Source organism: Epinephelus fuscoguttatus, linkage group LG5 (genome assembly GCF_011397635.1).
Source record: "Epinephelus fuscoguttatus linkage group LG5, E.fuscoguttatus.final_Chr_v1".
In the NCBI taxonomy this organism is placed as follows: domain Eukaryota; kingdom Metazoa; phylum Chordata; class Actinopteri; order Perciformes; family Serranidae; genus Epinephelus; species Epinephelus fuscoguttatus.
Genome location: NC_064756.1, coordinates 33,076,768 through 33,096,118, shown reverse-complemented (window position 1 = coordinate 33,096,118; position 19,351 = coordinate 33,076,768). Strand labels below are relative to the sequence as shown.

The following is a 19,351-nucleotide window of genomic DNA, read 5'->3' as shown; positions in this document are numbered from 1 at the left end:
TTAACGGAGGTATAACTACGTTTAGGGATCTTTATTACCATTGGCCTTTAGCAGAGCTTTCAAAAAAGTTCTTCCAAAGTCCCACTTCTTTTGTTCTTTTCCAAATATGGCATTTTAATCAAACTCTAAATTCCCTCATCGCCTTCTAGAAACCCTGTTTGATTCCTTATTGCCTCTATTGGCTGAGCCGTATAATAAAAACCTAGTTTCTCATGTCATCATTAGTTTTACTACTCAACACCCAAGAAAGAAGCATATATACAACTTGTCCACTCTTCCTCCACCTACGCTAGGTATGGCCTCCTACAAAAGAAGATTGTACACAGAGTCTATTATGCCAATGAAGAGATTTCAAACATTTATCCTAATTTAACAGACCGATGTAATAAGTGCCAGCAATCTCCAGCCGACAACACTCACATGTTCTGGTTCTGCCCAAAGTTTAATTCATTCTGGTTCGAAATCTTTAACACACTCAATACAGCGCATAATACTTGTATTATTTCCGGGCCCTCTCCTTGCCCTGTTTGGAGTCCCTCTACAGCCCATTACTTCAAGCCATGCAACATGTTCTTTATCACATTATTGGCAAGGTGACTTATTCTTCCTTAATGGAAGCGTGTTCTACCTCCGAATCACAAAACTTGAGTGAAAGATACTTTACAGTCCATTAAACTGGAGAAACTTTCCCTTACGGGCTCCCCAAACTTTTTTGAAAGAACTTGGAGACCTCTTCTAAACCATATGTAATCTCTGATCTCCTTCCCTGGTTGTTAAGTCTGACCCTCCTTGTTTGTTTGTTTCTGTTTTAATGTACTTATTCATTATGTCCTTATTTTACATGTGTATTGTATTGTTAATTTTGGTGTCACTGCTACTTTAATATGAAAATGTGGGAAACTGTGGCTGAAAACATGGAAAACTTCTTGTGATTTATGCAGCTCATACTGTTCTTCCAATAAAAACAAAATAAAATAAACTAAAAAGAAAAGCTGATTTATTTACATGTTTTCTGCATGTTGACAGGGAGAGGGCATCCATGTTAAGAGGGAGAATGCTATGCTTTTCCCATAGTCTCTCAGCCTCGGTTAGACACCCTTGGGACATGCCTCATTTATTCTGGCTCCTTTGTAGGGCTTGACCTTGAGTGCCAAGTAGAGCAACCCCACAGCCTCGACATTTCTAGCCAGTTAGCTGAGCAATGGTCCGACTTATTTGGCCAACGCGAAGATAAGATATCCTCAGTGAGTCGTTTCTTTATGTCTATACTAATCTCTCTTGAGCTGTTATGCATAATGTGTTAGCTACACTGCAGGTTTCTAATGGTCACGTTCAATCTTGATTATAAATGTAACTCTTTACAATGAGCAATGTATCAAAGTAATACAATTAATATTGGCATAACATTTTGCTCTCTCTGACTCTGTTTCTTTCTTATGTCAGAAGGCACACTGTGTTTCATCAATTCTTCTTCTGTCTCCTCAGGATTTCAATCATCAATCAATAATTTTGTTCATCACTCTGCCTTCCATCATTGGGGGCTTTTTACATAGATTAATTCATACCATTGGTCATCAGACCGGTGGAGTTCCACTTGGACGTGAATCATACCCCACCACCAGATGCCTGTCTTAATTAGCAGACCCGCGGAACAGAAGCTGGTGAGGCAGTGACAGAAATATCTGCATAAAGCTGATGAGATGGATTGTGAGGTTTGATTTCCTGGGTTTCACAGAGGGTCCAACACAGCAGATTTATGTGCAAATGGTGTGGCTAAGAGGGCAGTTCTACCCTGTGCAAGTCTGAACCTATAGGAGTGATGAATTGCAGCCTCAACCTCATTGATCATCTACTGTGCCGGCTATCTGCTGAATGGCATCATTATTAAAGCTGCCTTTTGATTCTTGGAAGCAGGCATGATGGCGGCAGGAGGTGAGGTGAATGTTAATGGAAAACTCGGGAGTGCATTTAACATAAACACTTGATTCTTTTGTTCTCCTGCTCAGCATATAGCCAAGACAGGCATGCATATCCTTATACATGCAGCCACTCAACAAGTATTCATGTTAACATTGTGCAGTAGTGTTTAAATGAGTGATCGACTAATTGTGTAAACGCTTGTCTGTTTTGTGGCAATATTGGATTTACAGAATTTTTGGTTATTTTGATGAAATACGTTTATTTAACTGGTATTTCATATAGTAGATTAACAGAAAACAGACTATTTTATTTTTAAATAATTATGAATATTACAAAATAAAATTGCACACTCCGTCTGTGTCATCTATCCCAATTTATCCCTGTACAATTGCATCATTTATTCATTCTCATATAAACATATCTTCAGGATTATCTATTACTCATACTGTTTTTCATTTAGAATATTCACTTCAATTTATTATCACTACTTAAAATCAGCACTTCCTCAATCAGAGCACTTGTAAAATACATTAGAATATTTCCACAATGCTTTCACATGTGCATGCTCACACACACACACACACACACACACACACACACACACACACACACACACACACACACACAAAGCAGTTAGATCATTTTCCCCCGTAACAGTAGTTTTAACCCTGAGGGGCTTCTGAACTGAGGAAACGTCGTAAACCTGTATGTTGACCTGCATTTAACGGATAACAGGAAACTGACACAGGACGCCTGAGGGTCGTGACCTTTACCGTGCACTCTCTGTCTTCCTGCTCATGCACTGGTGGAGGAGGAGGTAGTCCTGGGGTGCACTGTTGGACAGGGAGCCGTGGTGTGTGTGGCGCACAGGCACATCAAAGGTGAAGAGGACTGGCTGGCTGGAGTGGATAGGGGCAGAGGACTTGCGGTCTCCGGTCAGAGGAGCCATCGAGCCGGTGACATCTGCTCCGACAGAACGGGGCATATGGTGTAACCTGCCATCTGCAGACAGGAGAAACTGGAGTTATTGATTGTTTAACCCATAATGTGTTTCTTTAAAAAAAAAAAAAAAAAAAAAGATCTTTGGCTTGTCTTGAGAATTTAAAAGTTTTGGTTTTTTTTGTTTGCAGACTGGACGTATTCTCCAAAAAAGTAACAGCAAAAAAGGTAGCAGCAAATAATCATCCATTGAACATTTTAGTTGTCAAATTTATTGAAGTCAAAGGGCAGTGTGCAATTCATTTGAGGGTTTTAAGCCTTTACATGACCTTGCTTTGCATGGACTCTTGTATTCAGTGGCTTTCCGTCTGCACTCTGATCAATAGAGAAGAGGGATCTGTCTCCAGGGAGGAGAGAAAACAGTATGCTATCCTTCTGCTTTTTTTGGGCTGCAGGGTGCGAGCGGTTCAACAGCACATAATCCAAGTTATCCTCTTTGACTAGGGTCAATGTGGTGTGTTTGATTTTATTGAGTTGCATTGTTTTGCTCAGCGGGATTGTGTGAGCAACATGGTCATACACTCTGATTGTTTATGTGTGACATCCCTGATATCTGTATTGAAAGGCTACAAAGAAAAGACATATCTGAGAAGGGGATGCTGCAAATAGACTAGGCAGGAGGCCAGAATGAGGAGGCGCACACTGAGCCGTAGGAGTAGAGAGTGGGCGGCCCACTGATCCATCGACCCATGGTACTGTGTGCAGCACTAGCTGTTACTAATCTCTCTCTTTCACTGTACAGTGAATGCAACATTTTGTGTGTTTTTGCATATTTATACAAGAGAAATGAGATCACACCATTTCAAATAGGGAATGCAAGTACTTTAAAATTTGTTTGATTACTGATTAATTTATCAATTATTTTTTGATTTGCAAATGATTGTTTCATTCATGTAACATCAGAAAATGTGAAAAACTGCCTGTAACCCAAACATCTTAAATGTCTCAAGATATAAAACAGGTGAAACAGTGCATCTACTTATTTTAGAAGCTGGAATCAGTGTATGTTAGACATTTTGGTGAATAAATGACTTAAAGGAGCAGTGTGTGGGATTAAGTGGCATCTAGCAGTGAGGATTGCAGATTGCAACCAGCTGAAACTTTTCCCATGTGTCATGTACGAATTTCCAATTAGGAATCTTTCAGTGTTCATTGTTCAGGAGGTTTTTACCAGGAGCCAAATTATCCACAGAGGACTCTTCCTCTCCAAAACAAACAGACCAATTAGAACAGTTTCATGTTATCCGTTTTTCTCCTACGCTGTTGGGCTCATTACAGATGGGCCCCTAGCCCAGCACCTGCTCATGTGTGCTCACTTTTTTTCTCTGGTAACTTAGGATACAGATGTTCAGGAGGTTTTTACCAGGAGCTGAATTATCCGCAGAGGTCTCCTCCTCTCCAAAACAAACAGACCAGGTGATTTAAACTGATAAAAACACTGAATGAAGCAGTTCCATGTCAAAAATGAATGTTTTTCCAATGCTGTTTGGCAAAGGGGCTGCCAATTAAGGTGGCTGAAACCAAAACACGCAAACATGAATGATCCTATCTATAACCAGTGTATGGCTGTCCTATCTGCGCAACTGGAGACTCTCAAGGACCTGCTCCCTATGAAAATATAAACAGCTCAATAACACAACAATTTTTGTTTTCAGGTGATTACATGCTAAAGAAAACATACTTATTATATTATATTCCATTTCTGTCAATACATCCCCCTAAAACCTACACACTGGACCGTTAAACTTATCAACCACTTCCTCTCAAATCTGAATCATATCTTTTCCACAGGCGCTTTTGCCTGTCCTCCATCCTTCTCCTCCTTTATCAGACCTTTACAAAGCATGTTATGGGTCAAACTGCCCTTTACGAAGAGGGCAATGTCCTTTGAGTCATAATTTGAGCTGACCATACAGAGGGACCACAGCCTCTGTGAAAAACAGACAACACACACAAATGTGGTGTGTGAGCATGTGTGTATGCATGTGTGGTGTGGTTTGAGGGCGGGGGGGATTCTAAAGCCCAGTTAGCTGAATGAGGTCACATCCATGCCTGAGGGGAAAAAGGCCTCTGCTGTGGGGTCTCCAGGCCAGTGGACATCAGTGAAATGCCCAGGCCCACAGCCACACAGGCAGGGACTCCCCCCAATGATCCTCAATTACACCATTGTTCTGAGTGATTCCACTCTCCCTAGGCTGGTTAGGCACCATCTCCTTTCTCCACAAAAAGCTTTGTAAAAGCTTTCATCCAGTGCGGTGAGTACTAGGGCCCACTAACATGGGTAGATATATTGATTTGTTGCAGAAAGACAGTTCACCCCCCACCCCCACCCCCCCCGCCTGCCAGACTACAGAGCTGCATGGAAAAACACATGCAGGCTTAACGGCTGAAATACTGTACACAAAGCACAACTTCAAAAGGTAAAATATAATCTAATGTTCATTTTTACAAGAGCATGTTTTGGTGGGTGCCCTAAATGATTTTTTTATCAACTGCCGCACATGACTGTCAGAATCAGAAGGAGAAGAAAGACGACTGGTCCAGTCTGCTGATGGAACATCCTACATGGCTCATCACTGACACTAATGGGTCCGATGATGTATGTTACCACTGGGAAGCAATTCCATCAAGTCCGTCCCCAACACAGAAATAGAGAAAAGAGCAGAAAATATAAACACTGAAACTTCCCCCTAGGTGCTTCTGGTAATATTCCCTCCACTGGCTAATGTACTGTGACACTCGCTATAAGGTGGTACAATATTTATTAACCAAAGTGAGGAGTCATTTATTATACATCTTACAAAGAAAAGTAATAAAATTGGGAGGGACTGGCACAAGTAAAATAAAGGCTAATTATAGTTTCTGTTAAGTTACAAGCCTGATGTCATTACCAGAGACTGATTTAGCTGAAACCTCAACATCAAACAAGGCAGTTAAAAGAGACAAAGAGTTCTTCCCATGACATTCCTCAGCTTGAAACCAACATTAGACTATCAACAGCAATGCATTAAAAGACCCTTTGGGTTGGTGAGCGACATATGGCTATTCTGGGTCAAAGAGCTCCTAAGTTCATAAGCAATTTTCCAATTATGCTCTATAATACATCACCTACTGTCTCATCTGCTCCGTGGCTATAATCTAATAGAAGCGGCCGGCTGCTGGTCTCAGGGGGCCAAAATTAGAACTAAGGACAAGACCGTCTTTGTAGGGTGCTCATTTCCTCTCAGTCCGGCCAGATTTAGACGAGAACATATGATAATCTAATCTGAAATGAGATATAAAAATAGAAAATACGACTGACCTATTGAATAGAAAGGGCGTCTGATGGAGAGATAAAGGAAGAGGAAGCGTTTGAATTTTCTCAACACAGCAGTTGTTTTAAATATTTCGCATGCGATAAGCATTAAAGGTACACGCTATCCACCCTCTTTCAATCTGAGAACAAGAAAAATGCAATTTCCTTAATGGTTTTAGATGAGATTGCACTTAAAAATATAGCCTCGGGGCTGACACAGCTTCATGGAGTGTTGCAAATTAACCTCTGATATGGCTCTGCAGGGTGGCCTGCTGATGGGGGACGCCATCTTGTGACAAAAAGGTCAGGCAAGAGGTTTGATCCCCCCACGAGTCCTGTCAAAGCGCCCTTGAGAAAGGCCTCCACTTACTCATTCAGTGTAAGTCAACCAGAAAAAGAGAACTGTTTTCTTTTCACTGCTGATCCAAGTATATAGATACAGTATTTGTTGTCCTGCATGGATCTGCAGGACCAGTGTCTCTTAAAAGCAACACCGTGTCCCAGGAGGCCACATAGTGGGGTCCATTTGCATGTGTGGTTAGCCGGGGGGTTGGGAGCTTTCCACGAGACTGACATAACTGGATAAAGGAGATGCTCGCTGCAGCAGAGATGGTTTAGGTAGACACTGCGGGAGTGTGACGCCCAACAGGAAGAGGGAAAATGGCATCCTTGCTCTGCTTGTTAGTCTGAAGTGAACAAAGTGACATGGCTGTTTCAATCTCTCTTGAAAACAGCTTGAAGAGTATTAAGCAGAGCAGACGCACACAGGAGCATTCCCTGATCACATTACTCCCCCGTGTCTGCCCGCTCCACAGCATCATGTGAGCACCGCCCCCCGACTACACTGCGACATCAATTCGCAGAACACCAGACTGATCAATCCTCTAAAAGGCTCAGGCTTGTCGAGGCCAATGAATTACAGAGTTTGGCTAAAGTCTAAAACAGCAGCTCATTTTCAACGCCCTGACCTCATTTCTGCGAGGGCCATGGGTGGATAAATACTGTAGCTGTGCAACGGCAGGGTGGACACAGATGAAGAGTTGAAACATTTTGCGGTGGAGGTTGAGTGTTGGTTTTCATCGTCTCACTGGAAAAAGAGACTTACCTGGAAAGGGCTGTGATGCTGAATGCAACCCACTAAGCCAGAAAGGATAATTAGCTCTGACAATATGCTGCATTACAGAATGGGAACAGGCTTGGTGTGGAAACACAGAAATCATGATGAATGTGATACTTCTGTATGCTCTCAACTACAATACACGCTGCAGTAATTCAGTCAGGGCGCTTTATACAATCACTTCAATAGACTTAAGCGCATTTTTAAGGGTGAATACATTAGATTGTGGGCTGAATCAATTCCCTTTGATTACGTTTATATGCAGTCTGGTCACCTGTTAACAGTGCTGGTAATATCACAGTTCAGTCAGAGCTCAGGGTTACCTTTTAGGGAAGAAGAAATACCTCAATTGTGGTCATTTTGTGTGGTCTGATAGGTCTGATAAATGTTGGTTTAAATTGGAAAAATACTGCACTGAAGAGTGGCAATTTAGTTCATTGAAACCCACTTCAAAGTACTGTGTGTGGGTGCCCATTGGCTCAGTGGGGAGAGCAAGTGTCCGATGTACAAAGACAGTGTCCTTGCTGCAGCGACCTAGGGTTCAATCCAAGCTGCAGCCCTTCACTGCATGTTATCACCCCTCTCTCCCCCTCACACACTTAATACTGTCCTGTCAATTAAAGACAAAAAGCTCAAAAAATACTCTTTAAAAAAGGTGCTGTATGTAACTGAAGGAAAATAGTTGAGACTCATTTCAGTTGCCAAACATCTATGCTTCAGGGCTATGGTCTGGTCCAACTACCAACCCAAAGCGTCTGTATTTGACTCAAAAATCAATAACTAGCACCTCTAAGTGATTATCAGTTTGAGTTGTAAACTGTACACCAAATGCTGACTCACATTTGAAACATTACTGTGATACTGTGTGCTCCATGGCATACAGTTTTGGCAGATATTAGGCATATTTTTGAGGCTGACCCCAAGACAAGAGTGTAAAAGAAGCAGCAGTAACCTCTTCATTTATAAAAAGCAGAATGTCCTTCACTTTGCAAATACCGTAGACACGCAGCCGTGCTGTCCATCTGTAAACAGCTGCCCACATAAACTTCTTTGCATCTAAACAATGACACGGAATATCCGCGCACGCTGTGCACAGGAGGTAGCTCTGCAATTACACCGTTATCTGCTCTAACACTACCAGCCTACCAATTACAGTGAATGTAAAATAGTGTGACAGAAGAGGGAGGCCTATCTGCATGACAGAAAGAAGATTGCACTCCAAACTGCTGATTACAAGATGAAGACAGGTATAAACATCTACCTACATCAGCCGAATTGCATATAAACAGGCAGCCAAAGAAAATATCCCATTCCAAAATAGTCCATCTGCAGTTTCCATGTGACTGTAGGCTATGGCAGCCACCAATTAGAGTGATTGGCTTTGCCACAGGCCCGTGCTAAACCTGTCATTTCAACAATTGAGCTGATGCGAATTTAAGGATGAAAAATGACTACACATATAACCAGAATATGTACACATAAATCCACAAAGATTACTACCCAAATAGATGGCAGACACCAGGTATTATAGGATGAACAAGGATTGAGGGGAAAGAAACTGGAGAGAAATGTGGTTTGTGTATTAGTAGTTATGTCTGTGGCATAAAATCATCTGTAGTCTGAACTGCTTTTTCATTTAAAGTTACTTCCATTTGTTTTATACTTACTCATAATGACTGAATAAAATTCTAAGAACTAGCTTGATGTCATAACATTACGCCACCATTTTGGATGCTTCTGGTTTGTTCACATTTAGTGGCCTTCCTGTCTTGTCAAGGGAGGTTTATGTGTTGCCAACAACAGTCACAGTTTAACTGACATTTCTCAGGCACAGCCAGGGTTGAACAGAAAGACAAACAATGACCACAATTTTACTATCGTTCACGCAAGTTCCTCTTTAATCATTGTTGCTAAGTCTAGATTTCACACAGAACAAATCTCTGCCTTTCTTATGTAAGACTGAGCAAATGGGGAAGTTTAGACTAGATTACAATATTTCCTCAAAAGTAACATTTCCATTATTTTGGAAACTGGCAACCTCGCTTTGATGGCAAGGTCACAACGGAGCTAATTTTACCGAGACACATTTTTTACTGAGATGTAGATCTGCCGTCAACAAATCATCAATCTGGCTCCACGTAGGGGTTTAACATAAACCCCCTTTGAGTAAATCTAATCTCTTTTCAATGCCTATTTGACAAAAACTGCTGAGGCTGCTGTTGGAAACGCTGATTTAGTAGTTATTCCTTTTTTCCATTTCTCACCATCTTAAGGGCAACAGTTTAACTGAAAAACAATACTGACTTTTTTTTTCCCAGGGACAGCTAGGGAAACGGACAAAAACGAAGAGGAGGAAAACAAAACAGAGTGGGAGCCGTCATGCAAAAGAGGGAACAAAAAAAAAGAAAACGACGAGAAAAAAAAGCTGCTGACAAGTAAAAACCTCATCCCTTAGTTGAGATTATCCTCGTCTCAGAGTTCAAACAGCTGGGAGAGAGCAGAACAAAGCCCATGATTGACGAGATGATGTTCCATTCATTAGATTGTGCTCGGGGGTGGGTCTCCCTGGGTGCAGACACACGCCACACACCCAGCCATCAGTATCTGATAACAACAGCGCTAACACCCATCAACAGATTGCAAGAGCTAGAAAAACATGCAACTCTCTGCTTACGTGTCTGTGTAAGGCAATCAGATGTGCTATAATCACTGGTTACTGTCCAATTTCTCTTTGTAACTCCTGCTTTTGTTTGTCAGCGTTTGTTCGAAATTAAATGAGCGACAAGCACGAATGGAGGGTTAAAACTACTTTTACATCACCTTTACATTAAATCCATCACATCCTAAACGTGATTCACACCTTACACATTCAGGAACAACTACATTCTGTAGGATTTCTTCATTTTCACAGACTTCTTTGGTGATTTCGTCGATGGGCGTGCATAATGTATTCTCAAGTCTCTGGACTCCATCAATGCCTCAGATGCTGCGGGAAGCACGGCAGTGGCAGCAACAGCAACAGCAAGCCAACCTCAGACAGCTCTGTGGCAGCAGAAACCTGACCTTCCAGTGCCATGGAGTCTCATTATTTCAACAAAAAATCAATGCGCACGAAGGGCACTTTGGGAGGGGAGAAGGCAGGCGTGCATGTGTAGAGAGAGTAAGAAGCCAAAAGAGAGGGAATGTATATGTTTGTTTATGTACTGTATGTGCATGTCACATGTAAAGAATATGTTGTACATAAACGGCCTGCTTTTTTGTTCCTTGAATCAAGCCAAATAAATCTGCATAAAATAAGACTTTTGGAATTACATCTTCCCGTCTGTCAGCACAGAGCAGGGGTGAATGGAAGTTCATTTGTGCTCCTCAAAGCGTTTAAAAAATTAGATTAGAAAACTGAGCGTTATTTTTGCTTACCAAAAACAATGTCCCTGTCACTTTGGATAACCCACAGACCTCACTGTGAACACAGTTTCATAAGAACTACTTACTAATGAAGAAACAGTCAATATGTAAACTGTTGAAAGTGTGTTGTGTGGATACAGAGTAACTGCAAAATTACATTCACCTAGGCATGTGTTTTGGAGGCAAATATCTTGAAATATAAGCTCATAAAACCAAAACCATCTCCACAGCCATCATCAAGATTAATTCAAAGTATTTTTCATCATTACTGAGGAGAATAACCCTTTAATTTTTGTATAAAACCTTTAAAAAACAAGCATGAATTTGCTACAGTGCAACCTACGTACATGCAAGCATCAACCTATTGCCATGCCTGCTTTTAGCCAACTGGCCTGCACACAAACACACACCGACATGCATTTGACCTCCATAGCAAATTTCAACCTCCTAAGGCAAAAACTGTGGCTGCAAAATGGTGGGAATATTTTTGTGGACCATCCAACCAATCAGCTGCTGGTCACAGCTGGTAAAACCATTGCAAAACAAATGTTCCAAGTAAACCTAGAATGATGTCAATAGCAAAAATATCAGTACAAATATCTTCTGTTATCTAAATCTAGATATTGGCCACACCATTAATGTGTCAAATGGTCACATTATGTGTGTGTGTGTGTGTGTGTGTGTGTGTGTGTGTGTGTGTGTGTGTGTGTGTGTGTGTGTGAGAGAGAGAGAGAGAGAGAGAGAGAGAGAGAGAGAGAGAGAGAGAGAAAGTTGTGTAACTATGAGCTGCTGTCATGTGCTGCCCTTGGCCAACCTTCCTCACAGTCCCAAGAGGCAGCTCACGACTGGCAGCAGTGGGCAACTCTTGACTGACAAAAGGTAAGACCAGATCATAGTGCTGATATCAGCGAAACAGCCAAAGTATCAACGAAACCCTCTGAGAAACACAATCACTTGTACACTCCGTAAGACTTGCTATTGTCTGGCTAAGCCTGGTTAATCCTATTTGACAATTATTTTACACTTCCTGTTGGCACTGCAGCTGTGTTAGAACAACAAATGTGACATTGTGTACAGTATGAAACATTATGGCTGCAGAGTGCAATCAATATAAATCTTAGACTCCCGGGCTGATGTCGTCTGGTTAACACCTTCCGTCTGGCTTGGTATAAAAACAAACAGGCTATCATCTGCATAACTTGGCATTCGTGCTTCTTCTGTTTGTCTTCGTCAGTGTGTGTACTTTCCATCAGAGGAACTAACTTCTCAGGTTTTTTTTTTTTCCTAAGATGGTTTGTTTTCTTTTAGAGAGGGAAATCCCAGTCTGTTAGGTGACACACTGGCTCAGATCTGCAGCTGTCTGCCAAAAGGAAAACCCACAAAATACCTTTACTGCTAAAGATGTTTGTGAACAGTTATCCTTTATCAGCTCCAATTACCATCCGCATAGCTGAGTCACTTCATCAGACTATAATCGCAAAAGCCACAAGTACATGTTTCGGCATCAGCTGATAAAAGCTCGGTGCGTTAAATGACTATTAATGTGTTGCTTGTGTGAAGTCGTGGCTCAGCTCCATGAGCACTGTGTGTTCACAGACTCAAAGATCAAGATCAGAGATGTTGCAAGAGGATACTGATGTAGGCGGGAAGGGCCCTCCTCTCACATACTTGATTTCTATTTCTAACACTCGCACACATGTTTAGTGACATCAGCATCAGTACACCTTTTTATTGACAGGAAGTTTCTGCCAGTCAAAATGGGCAAAAGCATTTTCAGAATGTGTTGAGAATTTCCACATGGTAAGATTGTGTCGTAGGATTTGTTGCCATGTGACTGCAGTAACCAGGAAGCTTTCTTTATTTTTTTTCCTTTGTCATAAATGTACACTGCTTTGATAAATTCATTTGGGGGAACAAATTATGCTGAAATGGTTTGTTGGTTACTTGACTAGTTGATCCTAGGGGTGGATATCAATACTGATACTGCTAATTGATACAGATACTTATTGATACTGTTATTGACACTACTCTCCATAAAGTGGATGCAAAAAGTGAAGACTTGACAAGAAAAGATGTGAGAAGAATCAGCAGTTATTTTATTATTTTGCAGAAATAAAAGTTCAAGTTTTCTGAGTTTCACATGTTTCAACACATGTCTGGTGGTGATGTGCCTTCATGCTGCTTCGCAACCAGAAGCTAAACTTGAACTGTGAAGAACTGTGGTCCTTGAGTTTCTGAGAAGCTCACAGAAACAGATAAACAAAATAATTACACACTATTAAATGTCTTGCCCTGTGAGCCATTACTGGAGATAAGGCTGGAACGATATCAGATTTTCGCCACACAATTATCATTGCTGAAAGAGTTCACGATAACATTGGGCCTCATTCACTAATATCTGCGCAGAAATGTTCTTACTCTACGCAAAAAATAAGTACTTGCGTAAAATCACCGTCGGATTCATGACACGTGTGTACCGGCCAATTTTGTTCTCACCACCGTGCTTATGTTAGTAAATCAGAACCATTCTAAATTGACAGGCGCGTGTCCGCAATCTGCAATCAGCATACTACCACTCCCCCATTTCTCCATATAAGGAAACCGCTTGCCTAGAGTTGATTCATGAATGACGGAAGCGGTTACGCGAGGAGAGAAGTAGTAAATTTCACAGTTTGTTAGAAGCGATGGCGCTGGGTCTTACAGGAATGCCATGGGTCATTGTAAGATTGTGGAGGACACAGCATGCCAGGATGATCTTGCACACCTTCTCAGGGGTATAAAGCAGTTTGCCACCGGCCATATCTGATCCAAACACATCCAACGGCCCTTAAGCACGCCAAAAGTACGTTCTACGGCGTGTGTGTGGGCATGTATGTTATTATAACGCACCTCTTGAGGGGTTTCAGGGTTTGCGTATGGTGTCATCAGCCATGTTTTAAGGCCATATGCCCGGTCACCCAAACAATACAACATTTTAACATTAACAGAATAGAGACTTACTGAAAATACTAACTTAAAACAATTGAAATAAAAGACTAGAACAAAAGATGCTCACCAACAAGCCATCCACTTCTCACAGCCCCTGCCTCCAAACGCATTCCCACTGTACTGTTTTGCAAAATAAATGAGTCGTGGGTGCCTCCTGGCCAACGGGCCACAGCCTTAAGGGTATGGCAGTCGGCATTACAGATCATCTGCACGCTGATGGAGTGATAGTTTTTCTGTTCATGTTATTGTTAATATTTTAATTGTCACAATGATGAGGGTGAACGTGTGTCAATTTCATGGTAATTTAATCCATTTGGCCAATATATTAGTAAATTAATTATTTTAAAAAATGTTAATTAAATCTCTTTTTCATGAATGTGGTTTTATAGACTCTGCATGTACTTAAAAGGCATGTTTGCATTTTCTAAGTCAGTTCGGCCTTCCTCATTTGTGCGTACGCATGGTCTGAGGCAGTTCTAAATTGTTCGCAGAGTAAGAACAAATTCGGGCAAGAAAATATTGATGAATCCCGGATTTGTGTGTCAAACGATCGTATGCACAGTTTAAGCACAGATTTGTCCGTATGCACTGTTTGTGAATGAGGCCCAATATTAGCATGAAATTTTGAAAGAAGAAAATCATAATAACTAGTCCATACCCATTGAGTGCACAGTTGTCCACGTACAGTTTCACATGGTGTGTGTTTGGGATACAGGTCATAGGAAATTACAGATTAAATAGTCAGCTGAAGCCATTAAGAAGAGCAATGTATTCAGACAGAGTTTTTGTGAATTTGATAGTATGATTGCTTTATTGAAAGTACAGTAGTACCATTGCCAATAGTGGGATAGTTAGTGGGCTAAAACTGTACATTAGTAGTTGAGGTAGCACGTTGAAAGGCAGATAGTTAAAGCGTTTATATGTTGTATTGATTTAAGAGTGGGGCGCACTGGTAGAATGACTGACTGACTGACAGAATGACACACTGACAATTTCCGTGATTATGTACGACATACCATACCATGACTTAGTTATACCAAAAATTAGAAAAAAAACAAAAACATTCATCCATAGGGGGAGCCACAGCGATTGGTCGCATTTTAGCCATTTTTAAGCATTTTTCTGTTGTTATAGCGCCACCCAGTTGCCAATAAGAGTTAAATTTCTCCAGTCACCTTGAGGCGTCCTGTTCTACATATCTACCAAGTTTAGTAAAAATCGATATGGCGGTTAGGCCTAGATAAGAAATTAGCTCTCTAGCGCCCCCATTTTAATTGATCGGGTCAATAATGGAGGGGTCCCCTCAGATTATGTGTGGTCATATGCCTACAAAGTTGCGTGGTGATGGGTGAAACCCTTGAGATGTTATACACCTTTATGTGATGAGCCACGCCCTCCACAATATTCATTGCCTTATAGAAGCTCAGTTTTAGTAAGTTTTCCAACTTTTGCCAAGAGGGAACTTTAGATATTGGTCCCTAGATTATGTTCACCGAGTTTCATGCAGATCAGTCAAACTTCCTAGGAAGAGATCGATTTGAAGTGTTTTTAAAAAAATTCAAAATGGCGGAAAATCTATATAACTGGAAGTTATGGGTTCTTGAGGCAAATGTGTTCCTCATGAGGAGAGGCATCTCTGTGTAAAGTTTCATGTCTCTACCACATACGGGGCATGAGATAAGCCCATTCAAAGTTTGCAATTTCAATCGGTTGCTATAGCGCCCCCCTTTGGCCAGTTGTTGTAATATTGCTTCATTTGCATCCTCCCATGACCCTCTACCACTGTGCCAAATTTCACATGGATTGACCAAGTCAGTGAGGAGAAAAACGTGGAACAAACACACAGAAAGACACACCCGCAGACAGAGTTTTTGTCATTATATACTAAGATACTATCTCTTAATTTTATTTTTTGGCAAACAAATTACACAAAAGGGGAGAGAACGGGAGAGAGTCTGTGACTATAACTGTACAAAATAAGCAATTATACTTAATGGGCAGTGAAAAGGCAACCAGATGGCACAAAGCGGGAATGGAAATAAACAGATTTTATTTAAGAGGCACTGAGTTATTTACACAATATTATCATATGTGTATTATTAACATGACACCAATATTTAATTTCTAAATATCATGGTTGACATCAATATCAAATCAAAATCAAATCTAACCCTAACCCAAGTGCTGTTCAAATTAAAATGAATGGCATACATACATTCATTCATTCATTCATTTTCCATAACCACTTATCCTGTTAGGGGTTGCAGGGAGGCTGGAGCTTATCCCAGCTGACACTGGGTGAGAGGCGGGTACACCCTGGACTGGTCGCCAGATTATCACAGGGCTGACACATAGAGACAGACAACCATTCATGCCTACTGACAATTTATATTCATATTCAGTCTTTGGATGGTGGGAGGAAGCCGGAGTACCCGGAGAAAACCCACACTGACATGGGGAGAACATGCAGGCTCCGCAAAGAGGGGCTCCCCGACCCAAGGGATCGAACCCCCCACCCCTAGTTCGAACCAGGTGACAATGCTAACCACTGCAGCACCGTGCCACCTGAGTGGCACCTGAATGGCACACAAATATTATATGTACACAAAATAAAACTGACAAGATCAATTTCATATGTAAAAGAATAATAAAATACTAAAATATTAAATGCCTTGATCTTGGGACAGATTAAAGACATTCTGAATATCGATGTGGCCTAGAGTTGGAGAAGGGGCAGAGAAGTTTGGTGATGTACTGGGGTGGCAGCCCATGTACGGCGTTAAAAACAAATAAAAGAACCTTAAACTCAATCCTGTATTTCATGGGTAGCACTGGTGTAATGCTGTCTCTTTTTCTGGTACCAATGAGGAGTCTCGCTGCAGCACTCTGGTACTGGCAATACTGGTATATCACGACACCCCTAGCGGTAAGTATAGAATGTAAACACACAGTTACGCAACATAAGAGTTAGGAATTTGAATATGCCAGCTATGTTAGAATGAATAACATTACAAAAATACAGATAGCAGCACTGTTTGTGCAGGTACTTATGGATCTATCAGAGCAGCCTGGAACCGAATTTAATACATAGTTGATCGACAACAACAATTTAAGTAATCGACTAATCCCTCAAGTTATTCAGCAATGAAAAATGCCCTAAAAATACTGGCCTTTTTATAACTGTTCTGTTCCTCTGAGGCAAATTTGAGATTGTGGGCTATATGCATAAAACAGACTTGACAAGGACTGTGAGACGTTCTTGTTATAACCATAATGTCTTTTTGCATCATTATATAACAGTTAGTTTCAGCCAAGCACTCATATCAGTTTTCCAATTATGTAAAAAGTATACCTATAAAACACCAGCTGGCTCTGCACTCGGCCAGTGTTGATGAACGCAGTTCTGAGGAGGTGAGTATTTATTTTCTCTGCCACAGTGACAACAATCTGATCCCACACAGGGGAGCAGGCAGGAGTTCTTCAGAGGAAGAGAGGGGGACAGATCTGCATGACAGTCAACAACCTATTCCTTGGAAAAGACACTGGCCTGAGAAGCCTCTCATGCATACAGTTGGTTTTACAAGGAAGGTAAATGTTGTGTGGACTGATCATAAAGTGTGTGTGTGTGTGTGTGTGTGTGTTTAAGATCGAGAGCAGAAAATGAGACACCAGGAAGAAGAAGCACATCTCTCTAAGCATCAGTGCACAAACACAATCAGCTGATGGGTCTATCATTTCAGTGGGTCAGCTCTGAATGAGTCTTATTAAACGCCTCAAGATCCATGGCTGCTTCTGCAAATAAATTTTTTAGCTTTTCCACACACATAAGACAGCGGTCATGACGTAATAGGGAACCAGTGGTAAATTGAGCAGCTATGCCCTTAAGGAACAGACACATGAAAGAATAACATCTACATTACCACTTTTTCCAGGATGTTTAGTTAACAACTTAAACGTGCACACACGGAACATTTGTAACCACTACTACCACGACCTAAGCATTTAAAGATATCGAGTGCTATAAGAACAAGGGAGGCTTATATCTTTTACGAGTTGCGTAACATTTTCATGCCTGTCTAGAGCACAGAAACACTTGAAGAATGTGTTAGTTTTGGTTTGTGATGCTTGTCACAATCAGTTGGGATCTGTATGAAAATTACAGCCCTCTGGCACCAATAATGCTGAGAATCAGGATTTTGCTTAGAAGATGCTGCAAGTGGTTTTTCAGAGAATGAGCTAGCACAAAGAGGGTTGCTGACAAATTCTATTTATAATTTGCCACCCACAAAAATAGAGTATGAAAAATGCATTTGGATGAAGACAGCAGCATCAGTTCTGATGAAGTTTCTCAGAAACAGGAACTACACATTCCACTGAAAACACAGTTACGTGACCAAAAAAAGCCTGATGCGATGTTTGCACTGAAGGGACTGCAATCACTAACGCAGCTGTCATGACATAACCCTTCTCACTCCCCCAACCCGTTCTCCCAGCCACACCCCGCTGGCTACAGTTGATACAGTTTGAGATTCAGAACAGGACCTCGCTAATTATTGAACTTGGAGCGGGGGGATCCCCTCATGACGAGAGCATTATTACACAGCTGTTTTTCATTCCACACCTGGACATATTGCATGTTACAGATGATCAACCATGTGCACAAAGACTAACGTCTACAAGCTGCCAGATGGCGGGAAAAACAACATCATGAGTGCAATCTGCATGGGCAGGAAGAGGAATATGAGAGGAGTGTATGTTCCACAAACTCTCGTATAACATACTGAATATGTACTGAGTGTGTGCTGATATGTTGATGCCACAACCACTGAAACCTAAGTTACCATCAGCTAAAATAACCCAGTACGATAACTGCACAACACATTCATGCTCACTATTATAGCACGTCAGTTATCTCACTGCCAAAAAAAGGTATCCGACCCCCATACTGCGTAAAGAAGGAGAGTTAGGTGTTTGATTACGTATGAGTCATCATCGTACGTGCAGTGGATTTGTTTTTTAATGGCAGATCATAACAGGGTGTAATTCAGGTAATCAAGGCAAATTTAGGATCTAAGGACTGGTCCTCTCTGTCCCAGGCAGAAGACATTTTACATAAGAACATTACTGCATAAAAATATTATCATTAGCATGGCTTGTCTGATAGGCGCTTTAATCCAACGTGGTTTATGGTGCCACTAGAGGATTCGTTTTTTTCTCTTATCATCGATAGCCCCAGAGTAAAACAAGCCATTCTTCTGCAGAAAAGAAAACAACAACAGACGCTGTGACAAAAACACAAAACTGAGCCTCTGTATCTGCTACTAACTGTTAAAATGGCCCATTTCAACAATAAGCCTTTTCTTCATCCTGAACACAAAAGGCAGAGATCAGACCCTTTCTTTAACAAAACAAATGAAGAGAAAAATCAATAACACTCTCAGACACAGTGTCCATTTATTTGGCAGGGATGTTCCTATTCCACTCTCTCAAATAACAAAGATGGAAAAAAAAAACACAATTGCCAATGATATCATGTGGCTGGACCTCTGCTGCTGAGCTTTTGTGAAAACTAAGATGCAAGCTGTTCCAGATAACACAAGAAAGCACAGTAAGAGACTAATGAAAGG

General features: G+C 41.2%; 1 protein-coding gene across 3 annotated transcripts in view; it reads right to left on the bottom strand.

Annotated features, from left to right (window-relative positions):
- gab2 (GRB2-associated binding protein 2) overlaps positions 1-19,351 on the bottom strand; it is a 45,200-nt gene that overhangs the window by 7,000 nt on the left and 18,849 nt on the right. For all 3 annotated transcript variants that reach the window (XM_049576285.1, XM_049576284.1, XM_049576286.1), the window contains exon 3: positions 2,694-2,922. In XM_049576285.1, coding sequence (XP_049432242.1) covers positions 2,694-2,922 — 229 coding nt within the window. The remainder of the gene's footprint in view (positions 1-2,693; positions 2,923-19,351) is intronic.